The sequence below is a fragment of the Primulina tabacum genome, chromosome 3 (genome assembly GCF_025594145.1).
Source record: "Primulina tabacum isolate GXHZ01 chromosome 3, ASM2559414v2, whole genome shotgun sequence".
NCBI lineage: Eukaryota > Viridiplantae > Streptophyta > Magnoliopsida > Lamiales > Gesneriaceae > Primulina > Primulina tabacum.
Window position 1 is genome coordinate 7,235,326 of NC_134552.1, and position 24,227 is coordinate 7,259,552.

A 24,227-nucleotide genomic window follows, 5' to 3' on the forward strand; every position below is an offset into this window, starting at 1 on the left:
TGATGAGAGCAAATAAACTAGAGAAGTTGGTCCATAATTGAAAAATTAAGAGCAATGAACTAGAGAGGCGGAAAATTATCGCCCTTTATGGTTGCTATGACTATGTTTTTTTTTATCTCTTTTTTAACTCATGATATTTAACATTAAAAAAACTGAACAAGGCTTTAATCATGTAAAATTCTGATTCTTTTATGTCCTTTGATTTCAGACTTCTCAAGTTTTTTTTTTTGTTTTTGAAAAACCGAGTCAAATATCTCTCACCCTTAATTGTCCCGTCCAAAATATACAAAGTTCACCCGTCGACTATCTGGGTACACTTGATACGAACTGAGAAAAACTTCTAAATAATATAATTCAAGAGTGAACGACGTATTCAATTCATGTGAGAAAAGAATTCCATACAACACAAGCTATATTGGTTTTCTGTACACATTAGTAAGGCTGCTCTGCAAGTCATTCAGAAAAAATAAACAGCAAGTTTTTAACTGGTAAAGACAGTTTGAGAAGCGGATCGACGAAATGGAAGGCGTTTGTCAGGTACCTCATCTTCAGCTCGTTTGTCTTCGAACCATTTCACCACACGTTTCCGAGGCAGATTTGTCAAAAACACAATGCTGCTAATCATCGAATTCTGCATAGCAAGCAAAAAGGTCAATCAATACTTTATCACAAAGAACTACAATGCAAACATGACATATTGGCTTCGATTATTTATCTGGAGTTGGTATCAGAGTTGGTTTATATTACGGAAGATGCATAAAAACTTCCGTGAGTGTCCCGCACGATATGTGTGGTTCCCCTATATTCCACACCTAGAGGTCTCAGTGTAACATAGGCTAAACCTTAAACATGACTCAACAAACATTTGATATTCACAGAAATGCTCCCATATAATCCACTCCACCACCACCCCTAACTCCTCCTCTAACCCCTTGTATTTCAAACATGATAGTATATAATTAACACATGAATTCAGTAAATGTAAAATCACAGCATCAATGCACTGGGTTATTTCACTCACAGTTGGGCGCTTTGTTCGTCCATAGACTAGCTCAAGAGTTTCTATTTGCACTTTCTTCAGTCTTTTTCGGGCAGACCAGTTGTTTCGCATCTCATGAACTGGTAATTTCACCTCAGCTTTAGGCTTTGTAGTTTGTGGTGTCGGCTTCGAGGGAACAGTTTCCTCGATTTTCTCCTCAAGTTCCATGCTTGTTGAAACAGGTTTATCAGGCAAAGCTGCACTCAGCATTACGAGATTTGAAGGAGGGTCACGAAGTAATTTAAGAACAACGGCTCTATCAAGACAGAGATCAGCAGCAAGATTTTTTATCTGCAATCGAAGTCATAAAATATGGTAAAACGATCAAAATTCCCATCCCAGATTTCTGTACTAAATAAATGATGAAGTTGCATGTGGCAAAGCCTACTGGAAGTTTGTTCTAGGATAACTGGTATAAGAAAAGCTAAAAATATCCACATACTCAGAAAATCATAGTGCAAAAAGTACATATCCGTATCCATAGATTCAGCAAAGAAAAGTGGACTGCAGTCAAAATGCGAGAACAAAACCTCCTAAACTACCCATACTAGCATAGAAAATGGCTTTCTTTTCTAGTAAGAAGAGCGACTAAAAGGGAGAGTCCTTTGCTTCCACAAGCTCTCCAGCTATATAGATCACACTTACCTAATAAATAATATATTTAGAAAAACAAAAGAAGAACCATTCTATAATGTTTACAATAACATACTAAGAACCAAGGACATGATACAATGTGAGCAAGACTTGGACTTACACTAGTCTTCCGCCGACCATTTTTAAGAGCATAGGCCAATCTCCTGGATTGCCAATTCTTGAGCTTTATCGGGCTTTCCTCCTCTTCATCCTTCGCCTCATCATCATCCAGATTATCAGATTCTTCTTTGTCGTCTTCATTATGGTTGTCTCCATCGCCGATGGAGACTAATGCCTCAAGAAGCTCATCGTCCTCCAGAGCCTCGGCTAGTTCGTGCTCGAGTTTTGCAAGTTCTTCCTCACTTAAGAAGTCATCGTCGCCATCTTCACCAATTAAACCATCGTTTTTCAAATCTTCTTCCAGCTGACTAAATAGTGCATCGAAAGCGTCTTCATCTATTTCATCATCTCCTTCCAGATTTCTCTCTCTCAAAGTTTCCTGCATACAGCACAAAGTTTTAAAATCACAGCAACCAGATTCCAATACTTATCCATACAAAGTAAACAAAACCACACAACAATTTCACACTATAACCCACTTTCCCCCTTCAACGTTCTCTGATTTTTTCTCAAAATAATGCACAAAACGTATCTCAGTACCTTGTGTATTTCCTTAACAGGGGCGGGAGGGTTGGCGTTGTTTCTCCGGCGTCTAGACAAACTAACGACGGCGGTATGTGAAGGAGGAGACTGATTGAATCGGATGCTTTTAGGATGGCCTGAAAAGACAGACTTTTTACGCGAACCACTACCCGGGATTGCAATGGATATCCCAAGAGTTGTGGCCGCCATTTGCTTCTGTGTGCCACGGGCGTAACCAGAGAGGGCGATGACAAGGTCTGGGAATTTAAAATTTAAAAAAAAACACGATAAATGAATAAAATATTAAAATTATATTATTTTATAAATTAAAATAAAATGTGATTTTAATTTATATTCATTATCCTCACATTTGATAAGTGGCTATTTTCCTATAATTTATGAGTTACCAGTTTAAATTTACTTTGGGTGATCCAAGCAAGCTAAATAAAAGAAACAATTTTTTTATTGTTGTGCTTTGAAAGTGATGAATTACTCCGTAGGATAAATCTTGAAAGAGAACGTGGAATCATAGTGCAATACACATTCTATATTATAATTTGGTAGATGGTATGTTGAATCCACAATATATGAATTTGACGCGAAATCTTAACGAGTAAAATATATTATTACCGAAAATATTTGATTGTAATTATTTTATTTTGTATATTTGTTATTTTGTTGACTTGTTCCTTTGTTTTGTTGAAATGCTATTTATTAAGATTATTATTTGGCAAAAACTTGTGTGAGACGTTCTCACGGGTTGTATTTTGTGAAACGGATAACTTATTTGGATCATCCATAAAAAATTATTACTTTTTATGCAAATTGATGATACTAGTTCCGGCCTATATGTATCCGGCTATCCGCAGCATTATTCATTCCAACACGCTTTCTGGAACCACTAGGAGTTGGTTTCACGATTTACATTGAACTGCCCCTAATTTACTATTTCAAACTCCACAAAATATTCAAGTCTCGAGATGAAAAAGGTGGTGATGTGCTTTCCAACAAACGAAAACCAGTTCTATGTAACTAAAAGAAATCAAATATATGATTGATGAACACTCCCGAAGAAATTTATATAAAAAAAATTATGCTTATAGATTCCAGTGCATGTCATGTTTCGAACCCGAGAAATATTAGAAAAAATTACAAGCAGTAGGAGTATCAACTCCCATTTGACACACGTAGATCGGATTACTTAATCCCAAAAGTTTCTTAAAAGCCATCAATACACTCCCAAGATAATCCAGAATGGATTTCTTTCAGTTCCCCTTCAGCACAATAGTCCACATTTAAGTCAAACCAAGTCGGTTATGGTTCGTTCCATGCATCAGCTACACTTTTGCAACTCCAGATCTCCTTTCACGCTTGCAATCTTTAATACAAATTCGAACACGTCAAGAGGCCCTTCCCCAGATGCAAGTGCACTAATTGCTGCCACCATCATCACAAACTTCGACATCAGTGTCTTCTATACTGCGATAAAGGTGATATGGCTCAAGTTTACGATAAACATCGTGATTTCTGATTCAATGTCTTTGTTAAATTCTTCTGCACCAATTTTTCTTGATGCCGAGAGCCTTCTTGCATCCTATGTTCATACCAGTAAAAGAAAGTCCCTGATTTTAAGAAGAGCCTTCTTCCATAACCGCAAGTTTAGAACATGGAAAGCTGATTCCTTTTCATTACCCACCCACTTTATTTTTTGGTAATGTGAGGGGAGTCCAGTAAGTAAACTGAGGGTAAGATATAGAAAATTCAAGAAACTTCTTGCAGCCAACTATTATTTTCTGCTCCAACCTTATTGGTGTACTTGGGTGCCAATGAATCAAAACATAAATATTAGATTTCAATCCCTTTAGTCATCGCAGTCCTATTTGATACCGTGTCACCTGTGGCATACAGTACACCTGAACAAAACTTCCTCTGCCAAAAGTGGTTAAAATGTGAGCAACTTGCGTCAAAGAAGTTACTTCAGGTAGCTCCTTTTCACTTGGCTTTTCAAAGCATCAAAGTTAACTGCACTGGTTGTGGCCGCCAATGCAAAACCATCAAATTCTCTCGTTGTTTCTTGCATCAGAGGAAACCCGATGAAGGTTCTAACAGTTGATTTGGCAGCATGCATTTTGTGAGCTAATAATTCATCAAGCCTGCCCCCAACAACTGGTGGAAGGAAAGGAAATTGCTCTGACAGTGACTAACAGCAAAAGTCGCATCTTATCGTTTATCAGTTTTCGTGTGCCAAAGAACCAAAATATAAAAAAAATCTCCATGTCTGCTGCGACAGCAGAATCTGACTGATGTCGAGTGCCAACTAAGAGAACACTGGAAAGACTCACAGATTCAAGACTGAAAACACTGAAGAGTACGGCAACTATTTTCAATGCATAAAAATTCCTCGATTATTCACGGGGATTCAAGATTCCATTATTGTATCTTCTGATTAGATTCGATGAGCAATGCATTCAGCATTATTTGAACGGCGGCATCATAAACAAGTTGATCATAATGCATTCCGTCAACTGTACATTGAGGTCCACATAATTCACTTACCAATCGAATATCTAGTTTCAGAAGTGGCCCACCAGATTGTCGCAATAGCTCGTTTTCGGTAAGCTTGTTATTATATAAATCACACGTTGAATCAGCCATCCTCTCCCTCTTCTCCTTCGTGTTCAACATTGAATTTATCAATGTTGGAATCCCTAACCAAAAGAAATGGACCAGCTGGGTGGACGGACCCTGGCTTAGCCCTCCTCCATCAATAGCCTCCAAAGCCGATGAAACAGGCATAAGAGTCAAACAAGAATCCTTGAAATGCGTTAACGAAACACCATAATCTGAGGCATTGTTAACATGAAGCATATCCCATAATCCAGCTCCCATCACCATAACATCGGGGTAATTGTCTTTCCCCTTAAAACGAACCATCAATTCAGTTAAATTTCTAACATATGGAGCCCACAAAAAATCCAACTTCAGAGCAATCTCATCCACCACCACTGAATAATCACTGTGCCTCTTGAACAAATCACCCCTCACTCTCTCCATTCCCTCGGATCCCATCACTAATTCTAACAAAGAAACCACCATTAACCTCGCCTGAGAATCACCGGCAACCACTACCCAAGACCCATTTAACAAAATAGACGCATCCAATTTCTTCAACCTCTGAAACTGACATTCAGCAACCTTACCAGATTGAATCCACTTCCAAGACCTCTTTTTACAACCAAGTTCACTTTCACATTCATCACCACCACTATACATGCCACTATGTAAAAAAAAGAGACACGAATCACTATGCAAAGAAGACTCACCAGTTGGGGACGAAATTGTATCCGTAGGCGAGAGGAAATCGGAGATTGAAGGGAAATAAGGCATCAGATGAACACCGACAGCCAGAGTAATGAAGAGGGCACAGCTAAAAAAAAGCATCTTGTTACGGCTCAAATGCCAACCCGCCATTCCCATAGGTACAAACAACACCACACAGGCCGCCAATAGACCCAACTGGACGGCCCCGAACATTTGTTGCCCTCTGCTTGCTCGGTCGACACGCTTTCCTGCGCTTCTTTCTCACGTCTGCGAACTGGGATTTGATTGGAATGAGTAAAAGATCAAATCTTGGCAGCTGGTCTGTAGGCCGATGGCGACTGAACAACAAATTTGTTAATCAGCTGCCGTTTAGAGCTTAGTAACGACGTGTGAAAGTGTTGTTCTCCACTGTGAAATGGAGACACCAGACGAACGGGAGAAAAACGGGATTCTCCGGGTGTGATTTGCGTTAATATGGCGGCTAAGTGGGGGAGAGGTAGGAGTTTACGGATTTGATTGTTATTAGATACAAGTGATTTATCAGTTCAAGTTCTCTTGTTCTCTTATCAATATAGGTGGTCGAGGTGTATTCATTCTGTATTTTTTAAAAAATTTAATGATTTTTTTTTAAATAATAGATTTTTATTAAGTTTTATAAAATCTTATAGAATTATAAAATAAATTTTATAGATTTTTTTTCAAGATTTTGTAAAATTTTGTAATTTATAATTATTATTTATTTATTATTAATTTTTGTTAAATAATTATTGGACATAGATTACTTCTTCGATTTTAAATTATTTTTTTATTTATGAATGTAAATAAATTTTACTTACTTAAAAGTTAAATCAATTTGATTTGTGAAAAACGACAAATGAAGAATCAAATTTATTGAAATCAAAATTTCAATTATTTATGTCAATTCAACGTATTAATGAATAATATTTTTATAAGTTCATGATAAAATTTTATTAAAAGAACAATCAAATAATGATTAGTTTTTTTTTTAAAAAAAATCTAATCATTATTGACAATTTGATCAACATCGCTCCACATTCAATTGACTAGAATATCCCTCCATGCATTAACATTTGCTCGTTGTTGTTCACATGATCAAAGTTGTCACCTTCATAAACTTATGCCGATGATTTATATTTAAAGTTTTTAAGCAAAAGTTTCAGAATTATTTTATAACTATTTTATGTTTGTTTTGAAGTTTTGACGTTCGATCTTTTGGAGTTATCGTGCGTTTTTACGATTAACGATTCAGGGAGTTTTTATGCATTTCAGATTTTTGGATATTAAAATATTTTATAATTGTGATGGTTTCGAATTTTAAAGGAAAATTTTATAAAAAAAAAGTTAATAGTATTTTAAAGTTAAAAAGAAATAGACATTTCAAATAAAATGAACTATGCTAATAATTTTGATTTTAAACTATTGTCGGTAATTAAAAAATATGTTTTTAAAAAGTACAAATAAAAGAAAAAATAAATAGATGAGAAAAGAATGAAAATTTTAGTGTTTGTATTGAGTATATGAGTTCGAGAAATTTTTCAATTAAATGTATATCCAAATCTTTAGGTTGAATCAAAGACTTTTTTGACATTTTATTTTTGTACCTTGGGCTATAATTCTTGTATTTAATAGAATTCTACGAAGTCATTAAAAGTTTATTGAAATTTTAAATACCTATAGACTTTTGTAAAGTTTTTAAAAGTCAAGTTTGGATAACGCATGACTTTTTAAAATTTTACAAAAGTTTACGTTGAATCCACTAAACTTTTATAAAGTATATAAAAGTCTAGTCTGAATACATCTAAACTTTTAAACTCTATAAAAATTATTAAAATTTTAGAACCAATACACGCCTCTAAAATCATATCCACTCTTTGTGTTCTAGTATAATAACATAATATTAAATGTATTTTTCAAGTAGAAGTCTTTACATTATATTCGGATGAATAAAAAATAATATTTGAATTTGGATTTAGATTTGTATTTGAAATGAAATTTGAAATTCATAAATTTAAAATCTAGTTTTGATAAAGGAATTGAGTTTGATAGCTAGAAATAATATAATTTGATAAAAAAATTATATATCTCTTGTATTAAATATCATGCATCAATTTTTTAAAAAATATTCATATATTGTTTATTGTATTGTAAAAAAAATTATTTTCAAAAATAACAAAAAACATATTGTGATTAAATAATTTTTTTTAATAATTTTTAAAAATAAAACTCATTATAGAGTTTTGATCAAAATAAAATAATAAAGGCTTTTAACAGTTATATAGGAATTTTTAAGTATAATTTTTTTTTATTTTCACAGAAATTTATGAAATATTATATATCTATAAACTATAATAAAATGTGTTAATTATAATACATCATTTTACCATTAGGGTATGTATTAAGTTTAAAAAATTAAAAAAAAAATTCAGTTAGATATACCAAATCAATATTCAAATTTTTTTATATAATATTCGTAATATCTATAAAAAAAATTGTTGTATTTTAACGGTTTTTTTTTTTTTTTTGTTTTTTTCCATTTGCTCGACCCAATGAGATCAGATTTCTCAAACGAAGTGAACTTCGTACCCCTTGACAATAGTAGAGTGAGTTTCCATTCAATTCGTTTTTGGAAAACTTGCTGGTCGCGGTATAGTTCGTTCTACCCCGCCAAAGACCTAAAATAAAACAGTTCCATCTCTTTACATTCATTTATTCAACTTGACATGTGAGAAATATTTACTCGAACAAGAAAAACAGCAATAATATCATTAAATATCTTCAAGTTGACATATATTTCATTTAGTTAAATCACCAAGTTTCATTGAAAAAATATTACTTTTTATGCTAAGAGTATTATTTTTTATTGCAAATATTGGTAGGATTGACTCGTGTCACGGATAAATATTCGTGAGATCGTCTTATAATACTCATTTTTTATTTATTTTACAATATCGCATTATATATATATATTTAGAAAATGATTTCGACAAAAAAGTTTAAATCATTTATTTCCCTTGAGCGGTCTCACGGCTTGCAGCGGAGACTGCACGGAAACGCCGGTGGAGTAATAACTCAAGGCGGAAGCTTTATTCAACTGCGGTCGAATATCGTTGATCTACAACTGATGACAATGGACGATTATAAGGCGGCGGGAAATGAAGCGCAACAATATGTGTGGGCAGGCGCGATTCCACTTCAGATTCATCTCCACGATTCCGAAGTCACCACTCTTCCACCTCCGTCCCCCGCTTTGGTAGCTTGTTCTTTTTTATGTAATGGCACTTTCAGTATTTTATGTGATTGCAAACTGATGGTTTGCGAAATGTCAAGGAGAATGAAGTTGTGTTTCCTTAATAGTTTTTCCCAAATGGGTTTGGTATTTATAGCTTGCTTTTTTTGCTAACTATCGCTTAAAATTCGATTTTGATGGACATTTTTGGTTCTTCTTCATCTTATTATTATTATTTTTGTGTTATGGGTTTTTCACTGCAGATACTGGCCTCTCGGTTGGGGTACTTGCCTCTGTTAGTTCCGCAGATCAAACCATTCTTTAGCAGTTCGCTTCCTCCTGGAGTTGACACTGTGTGGTTTGATTACAAAGGTTTACCGCTCAAATGGTGCGTATTAGCATGCTCATCACTTGATTTAGGTGCAAATGAATTTCATCCAAATGCTGCCATTTATGAAAGAGGATAAAATTATAAGAAAGGGAATAAAAATGGGTGAAGGATTAAAGTAGTGTTTCTTTTTTTGACATTTGATCCTCTTTCCAGCCAGAACAAATTCATGGTAACGCTGCCTAGATGTTCTCCACTTGGTGGTGGAGGTCAAAGGCGGCGTCTTTTCCTGATACACAATTATAGAATTTGTAGTTCCTTTAGTTTTTTTTCTTTTTTACACATTTCTAATTAGTGAGGCTTATTACTTATATAATGTTTTTTTATCGTAGTGTATTTTGTAGCTATATTGAAAGCACAAGGCACAAGCAGGTGATGCACGCTAAAGTGTAAAATTATGGAACTTAAATGTGCTAAAACTGTACCATCTCATAGCATGAAGATGTACTTGGCAAATGAATGAAAAACAGCGATAAAAGGCGTATTTGGTGTATAATGAAATATAAATGAATTATTATTTCGAATTCACTATTGTTGCATTTAAGGACAGTTAAAGCATGCTTTGTGCCATTAATGCACGCCAAATCTTGTGCTTGACTGAAGGGTTGCCTCTTGTTTTGTGTCTGGGCACATTGTTTACGCCTCAAGGGGCAAAAGTTTTAATGACTATGATGCATTCTAATGCTACGGAGATTCTAATTTTGTCCTCGTGGGGCTTCTATGTTGTTGTAGCTTCTTTTTTAAGAAAATTTGCCACGTTGTCTTGTTCCTTCAAATCAGTTCATCTCTTTTTATCGCTGACTGATATTATTCCTACCCATTCCAGGTATATACCTACAGGGGTACTTTTTGATCTTCTTTGTGCAGAACCAGAGAGACCTTGGAATATAACTGTATGAAGTTAATTCTGACTTATGGTGAATTCTTCCCTAAACTGAAGCACTTATCTTTATGAGAATTTTTTAGTGTGTCAACAACAGGAATGGAATTGGCAAAATAAAAACTTTTGTTGAACTCAGCGGAGACATGTTGCTAGTTTCTGAAATTATAAGATGTTGGGATGCTTTTTCACCCGCATCGCTATACCAGTTCAAAGCAAAATTTACATTCCGTCTCCTTTTCATCTGACTGCAAAGTGGGTTTTACAGAGTAGACAAATGGGTTTACACTAGGTGCGAAATGTTTAAGCATGTAATAGTGGATTGATAAGTTTGCTTCTGGCATTTGTTAACTCCTTGGGCAATTTTGAAGTACCTTAATAGGATGAGGCAACATTTTTACAATGCAAATAAGCTATAGGGTTATTACCACTTTAACTAATTACTGTCACTCTTACTATTGAAGGCTTCGAGTGCAATAAATTTTTACAATGTGATGTATAAAGGACATCCTAGGTTTATTCCCTTAAGCTAAAAGCTTCTTGCTAGGTATTCGTTTAATTCGACATTCCATTCAGGTATTGATGAGGATGACCTGATAGCTTAAGTGCTTGGTTAAAAATGTATTATTTAAAGAAACGGTTGTGCTTATGTGCTTACTGGGCTGGGTAACGTTGACAATTAAATGATATCTTGTTGCAAGTTGATAACATATTCCAACTAAATTAAATTATAGTGAGGTGAACTCCTCAGATTAGTGCCAATGTTTGAGTCTTGTCCTGCATATTTGCATCTTAAACAATTAAATTGTGGATCACTCGAGCACTTGAAGCAGCATACCAGTCCAAGAAGTCTAGGTACTCTTATTATTAGCTTATGAATTTCCCTCTTTTACTGAGTGTGCTGTTGTATCTGCCTGCAGGTGCATTTTAGAGGGTATCCTGGGAATTTATTGACCCCTTGTGAAGGTGAAGAGAGCGTAAAGTGGAGCTTTATTAATTCACTGAAAGAGGTACAAGAAACCATTTTTGTTCTGTTTTATTTCTACTTCCATTGGTGGTCTCAAACTTGAGAAGCTTTGTTTTCTTTTATTGCTGTTAAGGCAACAGAAATAAGAAACCCACTTCACTGGGAAATAATCCTTTCATAGACGAACCTTGAAACCGAAATTGGGAATGTGGGTGTGGCTGGGGAAGTAGATTAGAGTCCAACCTTCCTAATTAAAGTTTCTGATGCGTGCACCCTTTAACAATAGAGGGGAAGATATCCACCCTCAAACAATTGGAAGACATGATTGCATCTTGCATTTCATGTTTTACTTTGGTTAAATGCTGGTCTCTATCACCTTGGCCTTGTCTTCTTGTATAACTCCTCTTCTATCATCCTTTATTATACTAATTCAAAAACTAACTTTATTTTTTATTTTTTGTATTGTAAGAGATGAAATGCTTACCTGTAACACTTCAGGTACCTGCCTGTCTTATTAATCGCATAAACTTCTCCACAGGCTGCATATATTATCAATGGAAACTGCAAGAATATTATGAATATGTCTCAATCTGACCAGGCAGAACTTTGGCTCTCCGTATTAAATGGTATGAAATTTTCTTAGATTACATGCTTGTTTTAAATGATAGGCTTTTATTTACCTTTTGGCTGTATATTTTCTGTATTTTTTTCTTTTTTGTTCTATGAATTGCTATTTGAAATGATTATAAAGAAATCTTTTTTGTCCTATGAATTGCTGTTTGACATGATTATAAAGAAATCAAGCACTATGACTACAAATAATGAGGGATGAAAGTTAATATTTCACAAGATCCTGAATATAGGGCCATTTGCACAAGCACAAGGGTTGTTCTCATTGAAACTTAATATTCATTAGTTAAATTTAGATATTTTGAAAAAGAATCAAAGCATAATTAATCAGAGTAAATCAAGCAATTGTTTTTGCGCCACGATCGGCGAATCAGGCAACTCATATCTTAGCTATGACAACTGGATTTATGTATGGTTGAGTGGGGAGGGTTGTTCCCCTTAATCTCTGATGTATTAGTGTTTGACTTGTGTTATTGAAGTTCTGTCTCTATTTTTTTTTTTAAAATCAAGCAAGAAAACTTTTACATGTTTAAATAAGAAAATCAAGAATTGAGAAAATTAATCAATATGCAAAATGAGAAATAAAAAAAATTGGATTTAGATAAGGAAGGAAGTGAGAGAATTAGGAAATCTAAGAGGTCTTGCCACAATATAAAGCAATGCTTAGCCTTAACTTTTCATAGGTTGTAGAAATTCCTAACAAAACCAAGTTATGTGTATTTTTAAACGGTTTAAGAAAATGTGGGCTACCCCCCTCATACCCCAACAATTTGGGTTGTTCCTTGTGACACCCAAGCCTATTTGGGATCTCCTGCTTTAGCCACGGCCTAAGCCCACTATGACAGTTTCCATATTCGCTAAACTACCCAATTTGATTCTGCAGGAATCATGGGATACAGATGAAAATATGGCAGATTTATGCTTGCCGTAGCTGAAATAGGAGATTTCATATTGGCTTGGGACTCACATTCCTTTTTGAGATTATTTTGCTACCTTATTTTTCATGTTTCCGTGGATTAATTCGAAATGCAAGGTGGTGTGCTTGTCAATGTAAGTTGTGTCATTCATTTTCTGTGGGATAGTGCAACTCTTTTAACAACTCAGATATATATCTGAATGTTACCAGAAAATTTTATTTGCTTCATATTTTTTGTGGATTGTAATTGGAATTACTAGCTGCTTAAATAAATAAAAGGATTATGTAACTGTGATAAAAATGATTTCGTCGTGCTTGTCACTGTGTTCTTGAATTTGCCGTTACTGGTCTTATCTTTCCTGGTTTATGCATTGACAGTGTGTGCACACCTTGATGCATTTTACGACACATGAGATTTGATCAACGAGTTTTCTGATATTTTTATGTTTGCACATAGTTTTCAAACATGTTATCATGGACTTTAGTCTATCTACACCTCAAAAGTTAGCTCAAGAGGGAATATTGCATTAGGTAACCCCTAGATGGTTTCTAAAAATCGGGGCGGTGATCGACCGCCCAGCGCCTAGACCATCTAGGCGGTGCCTTTTAGAACACTGCATCTAGCACACCTTCTTACGTCAAGAACGAACATATGGAGTGTGAAGTTTACAAAACATTTAGCGGGTCGTCCATAAAGACATTCCAACACATAACGATGGGGATGAGCTCTGGTATCATGTTAAGATCATGGACTTTGACAATCTTCCCCTTGAGCTAGCTTTTGGGATAGAGTCACGCAATTTTATGATATTATCATGGTATCAGAGCTCAGACCCATCGTTATATGTATGATGTCCTTATGGGTCACCCGCTAAATGTCTTGTAAACTTCAGACTCCAGATGTTCATTCTTGGACGTGATGGGGTGTGTTAGATGTTTCATGTTGATTGAATTAAGTTTTCGAGAGTTGTATATACGGTTTAGACAATTACACCCCTTGAATTAGCTTTTAAGGTGGAGTTAGGCACAAGTTCATGATCTTAACATTGTATCAGAGCTTAAGTCCACCGTTACGTGTTAGAGCCCTTATGGATCATCAGCTAAATGTCTTGTAAAATTCACGCCTAGATGTTGATTTCTGGCGTGAGAGAGTGTGAATAATGTCGGTTGGAATAAATTATTGGGAGTTGTATCATGAACTTGGATAATCCTCCTCCCTTAAACTAGTTTTTGGTGTGGAGTTAGTCTCAAGTCCACAATCTTAACAAAACCATGGATAACAATGTAACTTTGAGTGATGTTATTCACCAGGCCAGATGGAAGTTTATCGTGGTGTTTCGTCCAAACTTAAACTTGATAACGTAGCTGGAGATGACTTTTCTTTGAAATTGAATTCTTCCAGTTCAAAAGCTCTCCAAGGCATTAATGACTCTAATGCTACTGCACCAACCAGGACAGGTTAGACGTTCAGTAGTTATCATTCTGGCTTATAAAGTTAGATATTCATTTGATAAATCTGTGTTTTAAAAAAATTTTGAGTTCTTCCTGCTCTTTTTGTTCAGTTAATCTTGATGGATGTTTTTTTCCCCAAATTTCGGTTTTACAAATATAAAGATTACTCGATCAGCATTTAGAAGTGCAGGCAATGGTTCCGATGCAAATCTTAGTTTTAGTTGCCTTTGACCCTTGGAGTTATTTTTTGCACCAGAAAGGTTGTTTCAACTGTTTTCAAGTAGGGAGAATGTTGCATGCCTTTATCTTTGTTTTGGATCTCTCAACATCTCTCTATGAGCTAACATTTTGTAATTAATCATCTGTCTAAGTTTGGTTTCTGTCATCAGGCAGAATTCCTGTTCGGTTATACCTTCGGATTATTGTTGAAGATATTGATGATTTAGAAGATTCTCCTATTGTTGATAGCTGGGACAAAATTTCTTACATAAATCATCCTGTGGAGATTTATGGTGAGGATGACATTGATGCCATTTGTTATATAATTAATTACATCAATCGTTGATCTAACAAAATTTTTATTGTGCACACTTCTTGGAACTTGAGTCAATTGCTACTCTGCTAGCTCTTGCCCCTTCCTTGATCAGTGTTGTCCAAAAATAAAAAGTTGCGGCAAAATAAATTTTGGGTTGCTAAATTTCAGAGGTTTCAAATAGAAGAAACTTAGTCAACATCAAGTTTAATACTTAGGGTAAATCATATCCACCTTCTGATGTTTATCCATACTTGCCGAACCTCTCAATAGGAGAACCACTAATATCATTCTGCCGTAAAATTTTAAAAATTGCTTCATTGATATCATTCTCGTGTCAAAATCCCAAGTCCTATCATTTATGTTCGTGTACATATTGTCATTTAGAAGGTTCAGCTGGTGCGGTTGGGGGGTGGGGGAGGTTAGCAAGACGGTCAAATTACACCAAATAGATATCATTTACCTGTAGTTTAAAATAACTGAGCTTCAGTGGTACTTTCCCTTCCAGCATTGTTCATTCAGAAAAATTATTACATGATCTAGTGGGCCCCGCGTAAAATACATTTATACATGCCTCATATTGCAGGAAATTGCTTCACCTTGTATGATGCGGTAAAAGCTCTGTTACCCGAGTTCTTTGCAGAGGAATCCTCCATTGATGCCAATCCGTGTGTGGAAGAGGTTGGAGAAGAACGAGAATCAGAAGAGGCAAGTAGCTCAAGAAGTCCTGAAGATGCTACAGAAGTATCTAATGAACGTGCAGGGTCCCTATCAGACAATGCTGAGATCAAGCTCGTCCGAATTCAGGGAATCGAGCCAAAACTGGAAATTCCATTTGCCTGGATAGCAAACAATTTGATAAACCCTGAGCATTACCTTCATATCTGTGTATATGTCAAAATCAGGGAGCCAATCAACATATGAATGATTGGTTTTAAAATTTCTATGTTGTTTATCCGGTATCTCAGGAAAGGTATATTTCATAGTGTATACCGTGTACAGAATAGTTTACTGTTAAATATGAGTTCGAGTTATTCATTTGATGGTTCGTTATCCGCCGCCATTCAAGTGGTAGTATTCCTTAGAAATAATGTCAGAATTCTATCATAAGAATGCTTTGGCTGAATGTTTGTTCCATTTCTGATAGTTCCAAAGATATGTTTTCTGAAAATGTGTTTGTGGAAAATGTATGCGAGAATTAGTTGGATTAGCAATGCTCTGCACTAACAGGAAGTTCAGTTAAAATCAATAATTAAATTGGAGTTGGGGAAGAATATGCTTGATTAGATTCTCAAATTGAGGGTTATTTTAGATTGACGTTGTTGGATACGTCTCCATTTTTTTTCTTTCTTTCACTTGGGTTCGTCTTCGTTGTTTTGCATTGTATCTTTTTAGCATATATAATTGACAGAAGATAGGGTGGTATTTGTCATATAATACCATGAACCAGTTGCATTTTTGTGTTTAATCGAGTTTTTGTTCTTTGCAAGGAAGCATTTTCTAATATATAGGCGTGGGTACAGAGGTTAAACTTCCCTTGAATGACTCTGTTAGTGTTAAGTAATTGCATTTGTTTATCTTTTTTCTGCATTGTAAAGGTAATTCATGACGACATGGGCATCTACTTAGTACAAGCAAACCAGACAAAAGAGAGAACAGATTGAAACCCATCATCGGTTACTACAAAGCTTGCATAAACAAAGCCTGCATTGGATTTTCAAGTATGTGTACACATTACACTCCCATATATAAACAAAACAATATTGGTACAAGAAAAACGTACACAAAATCAAATTAAACTATACAAACTTTAATTAAGATGTCAAAAGATGATCTCGTTCTCTTGGATTTCTGGGTTAGCCCATTCTCTTTGAGAGTTAAAATTGCTCTGGAGGAGAAAGGATTGAGCTACGTAGCCCGAGAGGAGGATATATTTGGAGGGAAGAGTGATTTGTTGCTGAAATCAAATCCCATTTATGAGAAAGTTCCTGTTCTTCTGCACAATGGTAAACCCATTGTTGAATCAGCCAACATCGTGTACTACATCGATGAGACATGGGCTTCCCCGCGGCTGCTCCCGGCTTGTGCCTATGGACGATCCCGGGCTCGATTCTGGGCTGATTTCATCGACAAAAAGGTCCTTTTACTATCATTACTCGATACATACACGTGATCATTGTATTAGCTACGATCCCAACATCCAAAGATGAACATGAGTTTAATTTTAGCTTTCAATCAAAACTATCATGTCATATGTGCATTCTTTTTAATTCAATTTTAGACACACATTTATAGAAAAAATATTATATAAGACGACAATATATAGGTATATGTATGTATGTATACTTTAGTTTTAAAATATTGAAATTTAATATAGAATTAACATCTATTTATTTATTTATATCCATAGGTGTTTGATGCTGGAAGCTCAATATGGAAGAGCAAGGGCGAAGAATTGGAGAGTGCTAAGAAAGAGTTCATTGACGTTTTGAAGAAGCTAGAGGGGGCAATGGGGGGAAAGGACTACTTTGGTGGAGATGAATTCGGGTTTGTAGACATCGTGCTCATCGGGCTCGTTGCATGGTTCGATGCCTACGAGAAATGTGGTGGATTCAAGATTGAAGAAGAGTGTCCCAAGATTGGATCTTGGATCAAGAAATGTAAGAAAAGGGAAAGTGTTGCTAAAATTCTTCCAAACCCTCAACAAGTTTGTGAGTTCGTGGGGATGCTTAGAAAAGGGCATGGAATTGAATGAAATAATTTCGAGACTTATTTCAATGGCTAGAATAGGGTCTGGCTAGCCATAGTTGATGGCCAATTTCTGGTTGATTGTTGTCTTAGTTTTTTTGGCTTTTGCTTGTTTTGGGAATAAAGATGATATGCCTTTGAGAATAATCAGTCATTTTCATCTCGTGTTTGTATTGTAATTTGAAGAAGAACATTCGTGATTGGATCAATCAATAAATTACATAATGTTCAACATGTAACCGAGTTCTTGGCTCTGATCTCTTTAGGCTTTTGTTTTTTCTTTCTAAAATACATATATAAATTATTAATATGATTGACAAACGAAATTCATTATGAAATACCAAACAACATATTATTTGATACATTTATTTGGTTTTAATTTTGAAGCAGCAACACTTTCTTCCAAGCCGGACGACCCGAAATGTTGACCCACCAATTGTACACATTTTTCCTATCTTTAATCAAATGCTCGAAACCTTCATTCATCAAAAACCTCGTACTAGGCAAGTGAGTTAGATCGGCCAACGTGAACCTGTCCCCGGCGAGGTACTTGGTTTTCGACAGCCTCTCCTCGTACACGTCCAGCACTTCCCCCAGCTTGCCCTCGCGGTCACGGACCAATTCCGTGTCCGCCACTCGACCCATTCGAGGGGACACGATGAGCTCGAGGACCATGGCGTAAATTAATGGGTTGTAGTTGTGGCTTTCCACCTCCATCCATTGCTCCACTAGAGCTCTCTCTTCCAGAGTGCTTCCCACAAGACCAATGCCTTCATGTTTTGCTGCGTAGTACCTGATTATGGCCCTGGATTCTGCCCAGCTCCAATCAAACATGTATGGGAAAATTCAATCTTATATTTTTCCAAACAATATATATATGTATGTGTGTGTGTGTCTGGGAATGAATATGGCGCCATTACCGAAAAGCTTGAGATAACCATCCTCTATAGCAGGAACTTGTCCAAAGGGCTGTCGAAAAGCAAGTGATATTACTCGAGATATATGCACACAAAAAATAAAATAAAAATCAAACATTATTCAAGATATATATAAAGATCTTTCCGGTATCTTTCTACCTTTTTTCTCTGGTTTAATTAGCATTGAAATATGCCTATAAAGTAATTATTTTATGATCTAGATATGAATTTTGAAACTCATGGAACATTTCTTCAAATCTATTTGTTAATATACAGGCAAGTATATAGTTGAAAAAGTAACCTGTCTGAGACGAAACTCAGGTTTTTTCTGCTCTCCGGATTCGAGATCAATCGGTACGAGCTCGAACTGGAGCCCCAACTCGAAAAGACAGGCTAAGACCCTCTGTGGGCAAGCTGCATTGGCCGGACCATATACTTTAACCACCATTTCTCTCAATACCTGAGTTCAAAAAACACAAGTATATATAGAATTCAAATTTATTTTGATTTTCCTCGACTATCCTTTAGCCTTATATAGAGGTCAAAACACTTAACCCAAATTTTTTTTTTAATAGTTATAAGCTACCGGTTTGAGCAAGACTGGACCCATAAAGCAGGACAGTCTCACGTATTTCGTTGAAACAAATTAATCATACACATATTTGTAATAATAAACAATAATTTTGACATAAAAAGTAATACATCTTCATGATTGACCCAAATAAGATATTTGTCTCACAAAATTGACTCATCGTTTCACAAAATTTTTGTGTTAATTATGATAGATAAGTAACTTTTCATGATCTAAAAATAACTAAAATCTTTGAATATATTTTATTAAGTTTAGTACAAAATCACCATATTATTGTGTGAAAAGGTGGATAAAAAATTTGAAATGAGAGATAACTGATTGCATTTTACGGGGCAGATTTTTTTTAAAAAAATTATAATTATAAGCGAATAAAAAACTTATTTAATTGATGATATTATATGTGCTGCTCGAAAATGAATGGAGTTAGGTAAATGAAAGACAACGTCCGTCTACCTTGAGAGTGACTTTTCCTAGGTGGTTGCCACGCGATAACATCCGGTAGGTGACAGCTTCCAGGCTTTTATACTTGCCAAAACAGAGACTGGCATCTAGGGTATATACTTTGATGGACACGTAGTGTTGTGTATTTTTTATTCATATCATCAATTGATTATCTTAATTTATAAGACTTTTTTTCAAATTCGTCTGACAATATGAGGAGTTTCCAAGATCATTGATCGATGGCCTTGTATAAAAAGAAAGCAAAAACTTATGTGAGACGTTCTCACGGGTCTTATTTTATGAAATAGATCTCTTATTTGGGTCATCCAAGAAAAATTATTTTTTATGCTAAGAGTATTACTTTTTATTGTGAATATCGGTAGGGTTGACTCGTCTCACAGATAATAATTCGTGAGATCGTCACACAAGATACCTGATCTTGGTTGAAGTGCTGATGTGTTGTAAGAAATTGTTTGCGTCTCTGCCACTATGTCAGAAACATGTAAATATTGGACTTAAACCTGAAGGTTGTGTAAACGTCGTTGATAGTTTTATTTCTTTCTTGTATTAACATGGCGCGTATCGGTATCGGAATAATAACGGGAAAAAAACACCACAGGAAATTAACCAAATTGTATGCGGAGAAATGGATAGATAAAAAAATCGATCCGTCTATATATCTCTTATATTATACTTATTTTTAACTCTATTAATTTACATATCTTATAGTCTTTTATGTATATTTTTAAAATACCAATCTAGCTAATGACAAAAAAGAAAGATATTATTCTATTAGTCCTCTCTAAATTTAAAAGGGAACATTCAATTATATTTTAATAATCAAATTTTATTTTGTGAACACATAATATTTTTTAAGTAATTTGAAGAGTTGACTTATTTTATGTAATTTCATAATATAGGGTATAATCTTTTAACTTTTAGTTTGTATTAATTTCATTTTATATTATAAAAATAAAGATTGACATTTGATCTATTGTTCAGACAATATTAAATTTAAATACCAAACAATTCATATTAAAGAAAACAATCAATTTACTTTATGATATATAGTTTTACTAGGATAATTAAACAATCTAGTTTTTATTTATCATAAAACACATTATACAATAGCCACACTTTGAATATTCTCTTAACCCATTTAAAATTTTCTTGGAGCATTCATTAATACCAAATATAAGAAAGCCCAAATAGATTAATGTTTTTTTAGTACAATAGATAAATGTTGAATCCATTTGTATTCTAATATGGTATTGAAGCCCAAAAAATACATATATATAGCCCGTAAAAATTGGAGCCCATATAGATATATAATGAATCAATTTTTTGTAGCCTGTGATTTAAGACCCAAAAATGATCAAGATTTGAAGTATTCTAACAATCTCAATAAATTTTTTTTTCACTTTTTTCTAAAGTTTGTTACAATTAGATCTCAAATATGAGATTTCGTCTCAAATTTGAGTTTTTGGTATCAGATGAGTTATAAATGATCTGCCGGTTTTATTTTTACTTAAAAGAAAATTTAAACTGTATTTTTCATTAATGCATGACGACCGTTTTAGAAATCACGTATATTGTTCTAAGTTCTGGATGTTAAATGATTTGATAGCCTTGGGTTTATATATGGATGTAAATGAGTCGAATCTTTACATAAACTAAAAGATAAAGAACATGAGATAGTTACACTAGGTCAATTCTATGCAAGAATATGAAGATGTAGCTTTTGAAATTCTCTTTACCATTGTACAAAAAACATTAATCTAATTCCCTCCTTTTAAGGCACTTTTGTAAGTTACTTTTATCTTTGAACAACTTTGTTTAATGTTTTGCCACGAAGTACTAGCAATTATTTTAGTACAATTACAAGCATTTTCATACACTAACATTAATAATTGAGTTTTGATTCCGGAATTAATTTTACAAATATCCACGTGTATCTTTGTAATAAAGATAATTTTCAAGAAATTTTTTAAAATAATATAATTATTATATGTCCGAGTGATGGGCCGGGCAAAAGTGATGCAAGAAAAGTTGGATTAATGGTTACTTTAAGGATTCAAGCCTTTTCTGGATCTTTCTCCTTTAATTTCTTTTTCTTTGTCATGAATTCTTCCTACTTAAGTATTAATGTGTACTGTTTGAAATATGATTTCTTTTTTTGGGTTACTTCACGGAAAACATTAGTGCCTCCTGGATTTTGTAGGAACGAGCGATTGTCACTTTACCAAAAGCTATAGCTGGTGGTAATGGTGCAACTTAAATATTTTAAACCGCATAACAGCTCAAGCACAACGGTTCGATCGCTTTACCAAGCAGGGACAATTATTGCACCCAACAATTACCCAATAATTGCACTCTTTGCAATCAATGAGAATCGAACCCGTGACCTTGGTTCTGATACCAATTCTAGGATTGAGCGTTTGCCGCTTTACCAAAAGCTATAGCTGGTTGTAATGGTGCAACTCAAATCTTTTAAACCGCACAACAGCTCAAGTACCACGGTTCGATCGCTCTACCAAACAGGGACAATTATTGCACCCAACAAATTTATTAAACTCAATAAAGCATGCGTAAATTGGTCGATTAATCAAATAAGAAATTGATTCCGATCCCATGTTTTTTTTTTTAAAAAAAAATCAATATATAAGTATTTCGATAGTAAAATTAAAAAGTTTCATACGAAATTTGGCGATGTTCAACAAGATTACAATAACTCAAGAAACGTATAATTGCATTTTAAATTAAAGTAGAAAAAGGGGAGAAATCGCATTCGTTCTTCACAATAACAACACAACTTTTACAAGTGGAGAAAGAGTTGGAATCTTAATACCTTCCATTTCCCTTCTCTTTTAACTTGATGATAAAAGAAACCTAATAATGCTACTAATAATATAATAAAGACAGATATCAAAAGTGATTTTTGAAGAAGATTGAATGCCAAGTTGATGTCCACTATGAAAAAAGGCAAAAAGGGCTTCGCCATAAAGCAAGTCTACGTCGAATATTCAGAGTGAACATGGCATGGTCAATCCCATAAATCCCATATTTTTTTTAATCTTATTTACCTGCAAAAACAGAAAATGTAACCAAACATTGGATACAATAAAGTCTACAATCGAACCCCTAAAATGATCAATAGCTACACAAATCTTGATATTTGTTAAAAAATTAAATGAAGTTTCACCTTTTCCACCGGACAACCTTCTAAGAAAGGTGAGAAAGATGATGAGCAAGGCGACTCCGGCCAATAATCCAATGATTATTGCAAATGTCTTCTCCGACTCGCTGTGATCAGATGACTCTGTAATTGAATATAATTTATTGGTACATTGTTAATGCAATTTTGTAGAAAAAGTTGATTAGCAAAATTTTTCTTACCGTGATGCTGATTTGCGTATATTTGAGCACCACTGGTGGAATACCTCGCATAACACTTGGCCAAGAACATATCCCCAAACACAGCGCCACCGCACTCGGACTTCAGCCGCCGTATCGCCTCAGAGACGCAATCCTGGCACTGCCCCGTGCTTAAGTCTCCCACACATTGCGCCACCCCTTCGACGTCCTCGGAACCCCCGACCCTGTACGCGCCTCCGGCCCCATTCAAACTCGCCAGCATGGCATCGCGGTGGCTCATCTCAAATGCGCTGTAACCATCGGACGGCCCGCATTTCTTCATCGCCACGGTCTTGTCCTCCACCCCGATGAACGAAGCGTTGTCGTATTTCACGAAGCAGCCTTCCAGCTGTATGGCACCGCCGCATGTCTGGGGGCATAGCGGGCCGAGCTTTGTCGCGGCTTGAGCCACACAGGTGGCGCAGTCCGGCATGGCTAAATCAGCCCGGCATTGGTATAGCCCGTAAACTACGTCTTGTGAGCTTGAGCCCATTATTGTGTACTTATTGTAGGAAGAGTAAGTGGCTGAATTCACGAGGGATGTGAGGAGTGAATTGACATTTGACTGGTAGGGGGAGTTGGGTGCATATTTTATCTGCGAGCAGCCGCCGTAGAGGAACGCGTCGGGAGATGAATGTGCAGGGAAGATGAAGAAGAAGAAGAGGAAGACGACATGTAGGGAAATTTTGAAGAGTTGAAGAATTTGGCGTGCTGTAGTTTTCTCCATGAATACGAGCTTCGATTGTCTGTGAGAAGAAGACAGATCAATTAGAGGCAACGTTGTGTAATTATGGGAGTGCTAATGGATTGAAATGGCTACTTCCGTGGTAGTGTATTTATTTAAGCAGGAATTGGCCTTTTAAAATAGGGATCCTTCGTCCCGTTTTACGTTCATTTCATACTTGGGTGAAATAATTTGAAGAAAATTGTGTTTGTGTTATTTCCGTCGTTTTTATTATCAAATTTCAATTTCGAATGACTATTTTTTATTTTTTAAAATCTTAATCATTTTCATCGAGTAACGTACACACGTCAAACTCTCATCAATTTCACATCGATGTCAAATCAGCTTCACGTCTGAGAAGTAACTGAAATTCAACAATATGGATTATAAAAAGCGAGAAACATGACATATAAAAAATATAATTCCCCTAATTCCAATTATAAATAATTTTTATTTGTGGAAAAATGAAGGTTAAAAGTCAAGTATACCAATATATAATTATGTACTATAAAATTGTAGAAGATAGAGCACATAATTTTGTTGGAGCAATCTTAAAACTCATTTTCTTGGAAAAGTTATAATGAGTAAGTATTAGTGTAATACGAAAAGTTACACGAAATGATTTTATGATTTTTTTTAATACTTATGTGCTTAAATCCATGGAGATTTCTGATGAACATTGAAGAAAGAGGGGGATTTCTTTTCTTTTCCTTTTTTAATGAATAGAAACAATTGGAATTCTTT

The 24,227-nt window shown here is 35.0% G+C and overlaps 6 protein-coding genes across 7 annotated transcripts; 2 read left to right on the top strand and 4 right to left on the bottom strand.

The window, feature by feature from the left end:
• Nucleotides 1–350: 350 nt before the first annotated feature.
• On the bottom strand, nucleotides 351–2,573 carry LOC142539747 (protein OVEREXPRESSOR OF CATIONIC PEROXIDASE 3). The gene is made up of 4 exons (XM_075645425.1): nucleotides 2,333–2,573; nucleotides 1,794–2,171; nucleotides 1,022–1,330; nucleotides 351–631 (listed from the first exon to the last, which is right to left on the bottom strand). The coding sequence occupies exons 1-4, from the start codon at nucleotides 2,522–2,524 to the stop codon at nucleotides 482–484; spliced, it is 1,029 nt and encodes a 342-aa protein (XP_075501540.1). The 5' UTR covers nucleotides 2,525–2,573; the 3' UTR covers nucleotides 351–481.
• Nucleotides 2,574–3,364: 791 nt separating this feature from the next.
• Nucleotides 3,365–6,155, bottom strand: LOC142539748 (protein ALTERED XYLOGLUCAN 9-like). The gene is made up of 2 exons (XM_075645426.1): nucleotides 4,644–6,155; nucleotides 3,365–4,610 (listed from the first exon to the last, which is right to left on the bottom strand). The coding sequence occupies exon 1, from the start codon at nucleotides 5,846–5,848 to the stop codon at nucleotides 4,745–4,747; it is 1,104 nt and encodes a 367-aa protein (XP_075501541.1). The 5' UTR covers nucleotides 5,849–6,155; the 3' UTR covers nucleotides 3,365–4,610; nucleotides 4,644–4,744.
• A 2,490-nt stretch (nucleotides 6,156–8,645) lies between these two features.
• LOC142539749 (autophagy protein 5-like) lies at nucleotides 8,646–15,773 on the top strand. 2 transcript variants are annotated; one of them, XM_075645427.1, is made up of 8 exons: nucleotides 8,646–8,906; nucleotides 9,146–9,270; nucleotides 10,097–10,163; nucleotides 11,071–11,160; nucleotides 11,656–11,743; nucleotides 13,975–14,121; nucleotides 14,505–14,627; nucleotides 15,234–15,773. In XM_075645427.1, exons 1-8 carry the CDS (start codon nucleotides 8,778–8,780, stop codon nucleotides 15,569–15,571), a joined length of 1,107 nt encoding a protein of 368 aa, XP_075501542.1. In that variant the 5' UTR covers nucleotides 8,646–8,777; the 3' UTR covers nucleotides 15,572–15,773. The 2 variants fall into 2 exon arrangements, with proteins under 2 accessions (XP_075501542.1, XP_075501543.1); XM_075645428.1 differs by lacking the exon at nucleotides 13,975–14,121.
• A 678-nt stretch (nucleotides 15,774–16,451) lies between these two features.
• LOC142539750 (putative glutathione S-transferase parC) lies at nucleotides 16,452–17,552 on the top strand. The gene is made up of 2 exons (XM_075645429.1): nucleotides 16,452–16,784; nucleotides 17,058–17,552. The coding sequence occupies exons 1-2, from the start codon at nucleotides 16,467–16,469 to the stop codon at nucleotides 17,400–17,402; spliced, it is 663 nt and encodes a 220-aa protein (XP_075501544.1). The 5' UTR covers nucleotides 16,452–16,466; the 3' UTR covers nucleotides 17,403–17,552.
• A 136-nt stretch (nucleotides 17,553–17,688) lies between these two features.
• On the bottom strand, nucleotides 17,689–18,833 carry LOC142539751 (glutathione S-transferase F12-like). The gene is made up of 3 exons (XM_075645431.1): nucleotides 18,614–18,833; nucleotides 18,316–18,364; nucleotides 17,689–18,207 (listed from the first exon to the last, which is right to left on the bottom strand). Exons 1-3 carry the CDS (start codon nucleotides 18,758–18,760, stop codon nucleotides 17,771–17,773), a joined length of 633 nt encoding a protein of 210 aa, XP_075501546.1. The 5' UTR covers nucleotides 18,761–18,833; the 3' UTR covers nucleotides 17,689–17,770.
• Nucleotides 18,834–22,124: 3,291 nt separating this feature from the next.
• Nucleotides 22,125–23,654, bottom strand: LOC142538903 (plasmodesmata-located protein 7). Its single transcript, XM_075644192.1, has 3 exons — nucleotides 22,742–23,654; nucleotides 22,548–22,664; nucleotides 22,125–22,428 (listed from the first exon to the last, which is right to left on the bottom strand). The coding sequence occupies exons 1-3, from the start codon at nucleotides 23,484–23,486 to the stop codon at nucleotides 22,421–22,423; spliced, it is 870 nt and encodes a 289-aa protein (XP_075500307.1). The 5' UTR covers nucleotides 23,487–23,654; the 3' UTR covers nucleotides 22,125–22,420.
• Nucleotides 23,655–24,227: the final 573 nt, after the last annotated feature.

What these genes read in the sequence shown, in the direction of transcription:
- LOC142539747 (XM_075645425.1), bottom strand. Translation starts at nt 2,524, where the DNA reads ATGGCGGCCACAACTCTTGGGATATCCATTGCAATCCCGGGTAGTGGT. An exon ending in ATGGTCGGCGGAAGACTAGT is followed by an intron (nt 1,331 to 1,793) that starts GTAAGTCCAAGT and finishes CTTCGATTGCAG; the next exon opens with ATAAAAAATCTTGCTGCTGA. An exon ending in GACGAACAAAGCGCCCAACT is followed by an intron (nt 632 to 1,021) that starts GTGAGTGAAATA and finishes CTTGCTATGCAG; the next exon opens with AATTCGATGATTAGCAGCAT.
- LOC142539748 (XM_075645426.1), bottom strand. Translation starts at nt 5,848, where the DNA reads ATGTTCGGGGCCGTCCAGTTGGGTCTATTGGCGGCCTGTGTGGTGTTG.
- LOC142539749 (XM_075645427.1), top strand. Translation starts at nt 8,778, where the DNA reads ATGACAATGGACGATTATAAGGCGGCGGGAAATGAAGCGCAACAATAT. An exon ending in AAAGGTTTACCGCTCAAATG is followed by an intron (nt 9,271 to 10,096) that starts GTGCGTATTAGC and finishes TACCCATTCCAG; the next exon opens with GTATATACCTACAGGGGTAC. An exon ending in TACTGCACCAACCAGGACAG is followed by an intron (nt 14,122 to 14,504) that starts GTTAGACGTTCA and finishes TTCTGTCATCAG; the next exon opens with GCAGAATTCCTGTTCGGTTA.
- LOC142539750 (XM_075645429.1), top strand. Translation starts at nt 16,467, where the DNA reads ATGTCAAAAGATGATCTCGTTCTCTTGGATTTCTGGGTTAGCCCATTC. An exon ending in CTGATTTCATCGACAAAAAG is followed by an intron (nt 16,785 to 17,057) that starts GTCCTTTTACTA and finishes TTATATCCATAG; the next exon opens with GTGTTTGATGCTGGAAGCTC.
- LOC142539751 (XM_075645431.1), bottom strand. Translation starts at nt 18,760, where the DNA reads ATGGTGGTTAAAGTATATGGTCCGGCCAATGCAGCTTGCCCACAGAGG. An exon ending in CTGAGTTTCGTCTCAGACAG is followed by an intron (nt 18,365 to 18,613) that starts GTTACTTTTTCA and finishes GCTTTTCGACAG; the next exon opens with CCCTTTGGACAAGTTCCTGC. An exon ending in TGGTTATCTCAAGCTTTTCG is followed by an intron (nt 18,208 to 18,315) that starts GTAATGGCGCCA and finishes GGAGCTGGGCAG; the next exon opens with AATCCAGGGCCATAATCAGG.
- LOC142538903 (XM_075644192.1), bottom strand. Translation starts at nt 23,486, where the DNA reads ATGGAGAAAACTACAGCACGCCAAATTCTTCAACTCTTCAAAATTTCC. An exon ending in ATACGCAAATCAGCATCACG is followed by an intron (nt 22,665 to 22,741) that starts GTAAGAAAAATT and finishes ATTCAATTACAG; the next exon opens with AGTCATCTGATCACAGCGAG.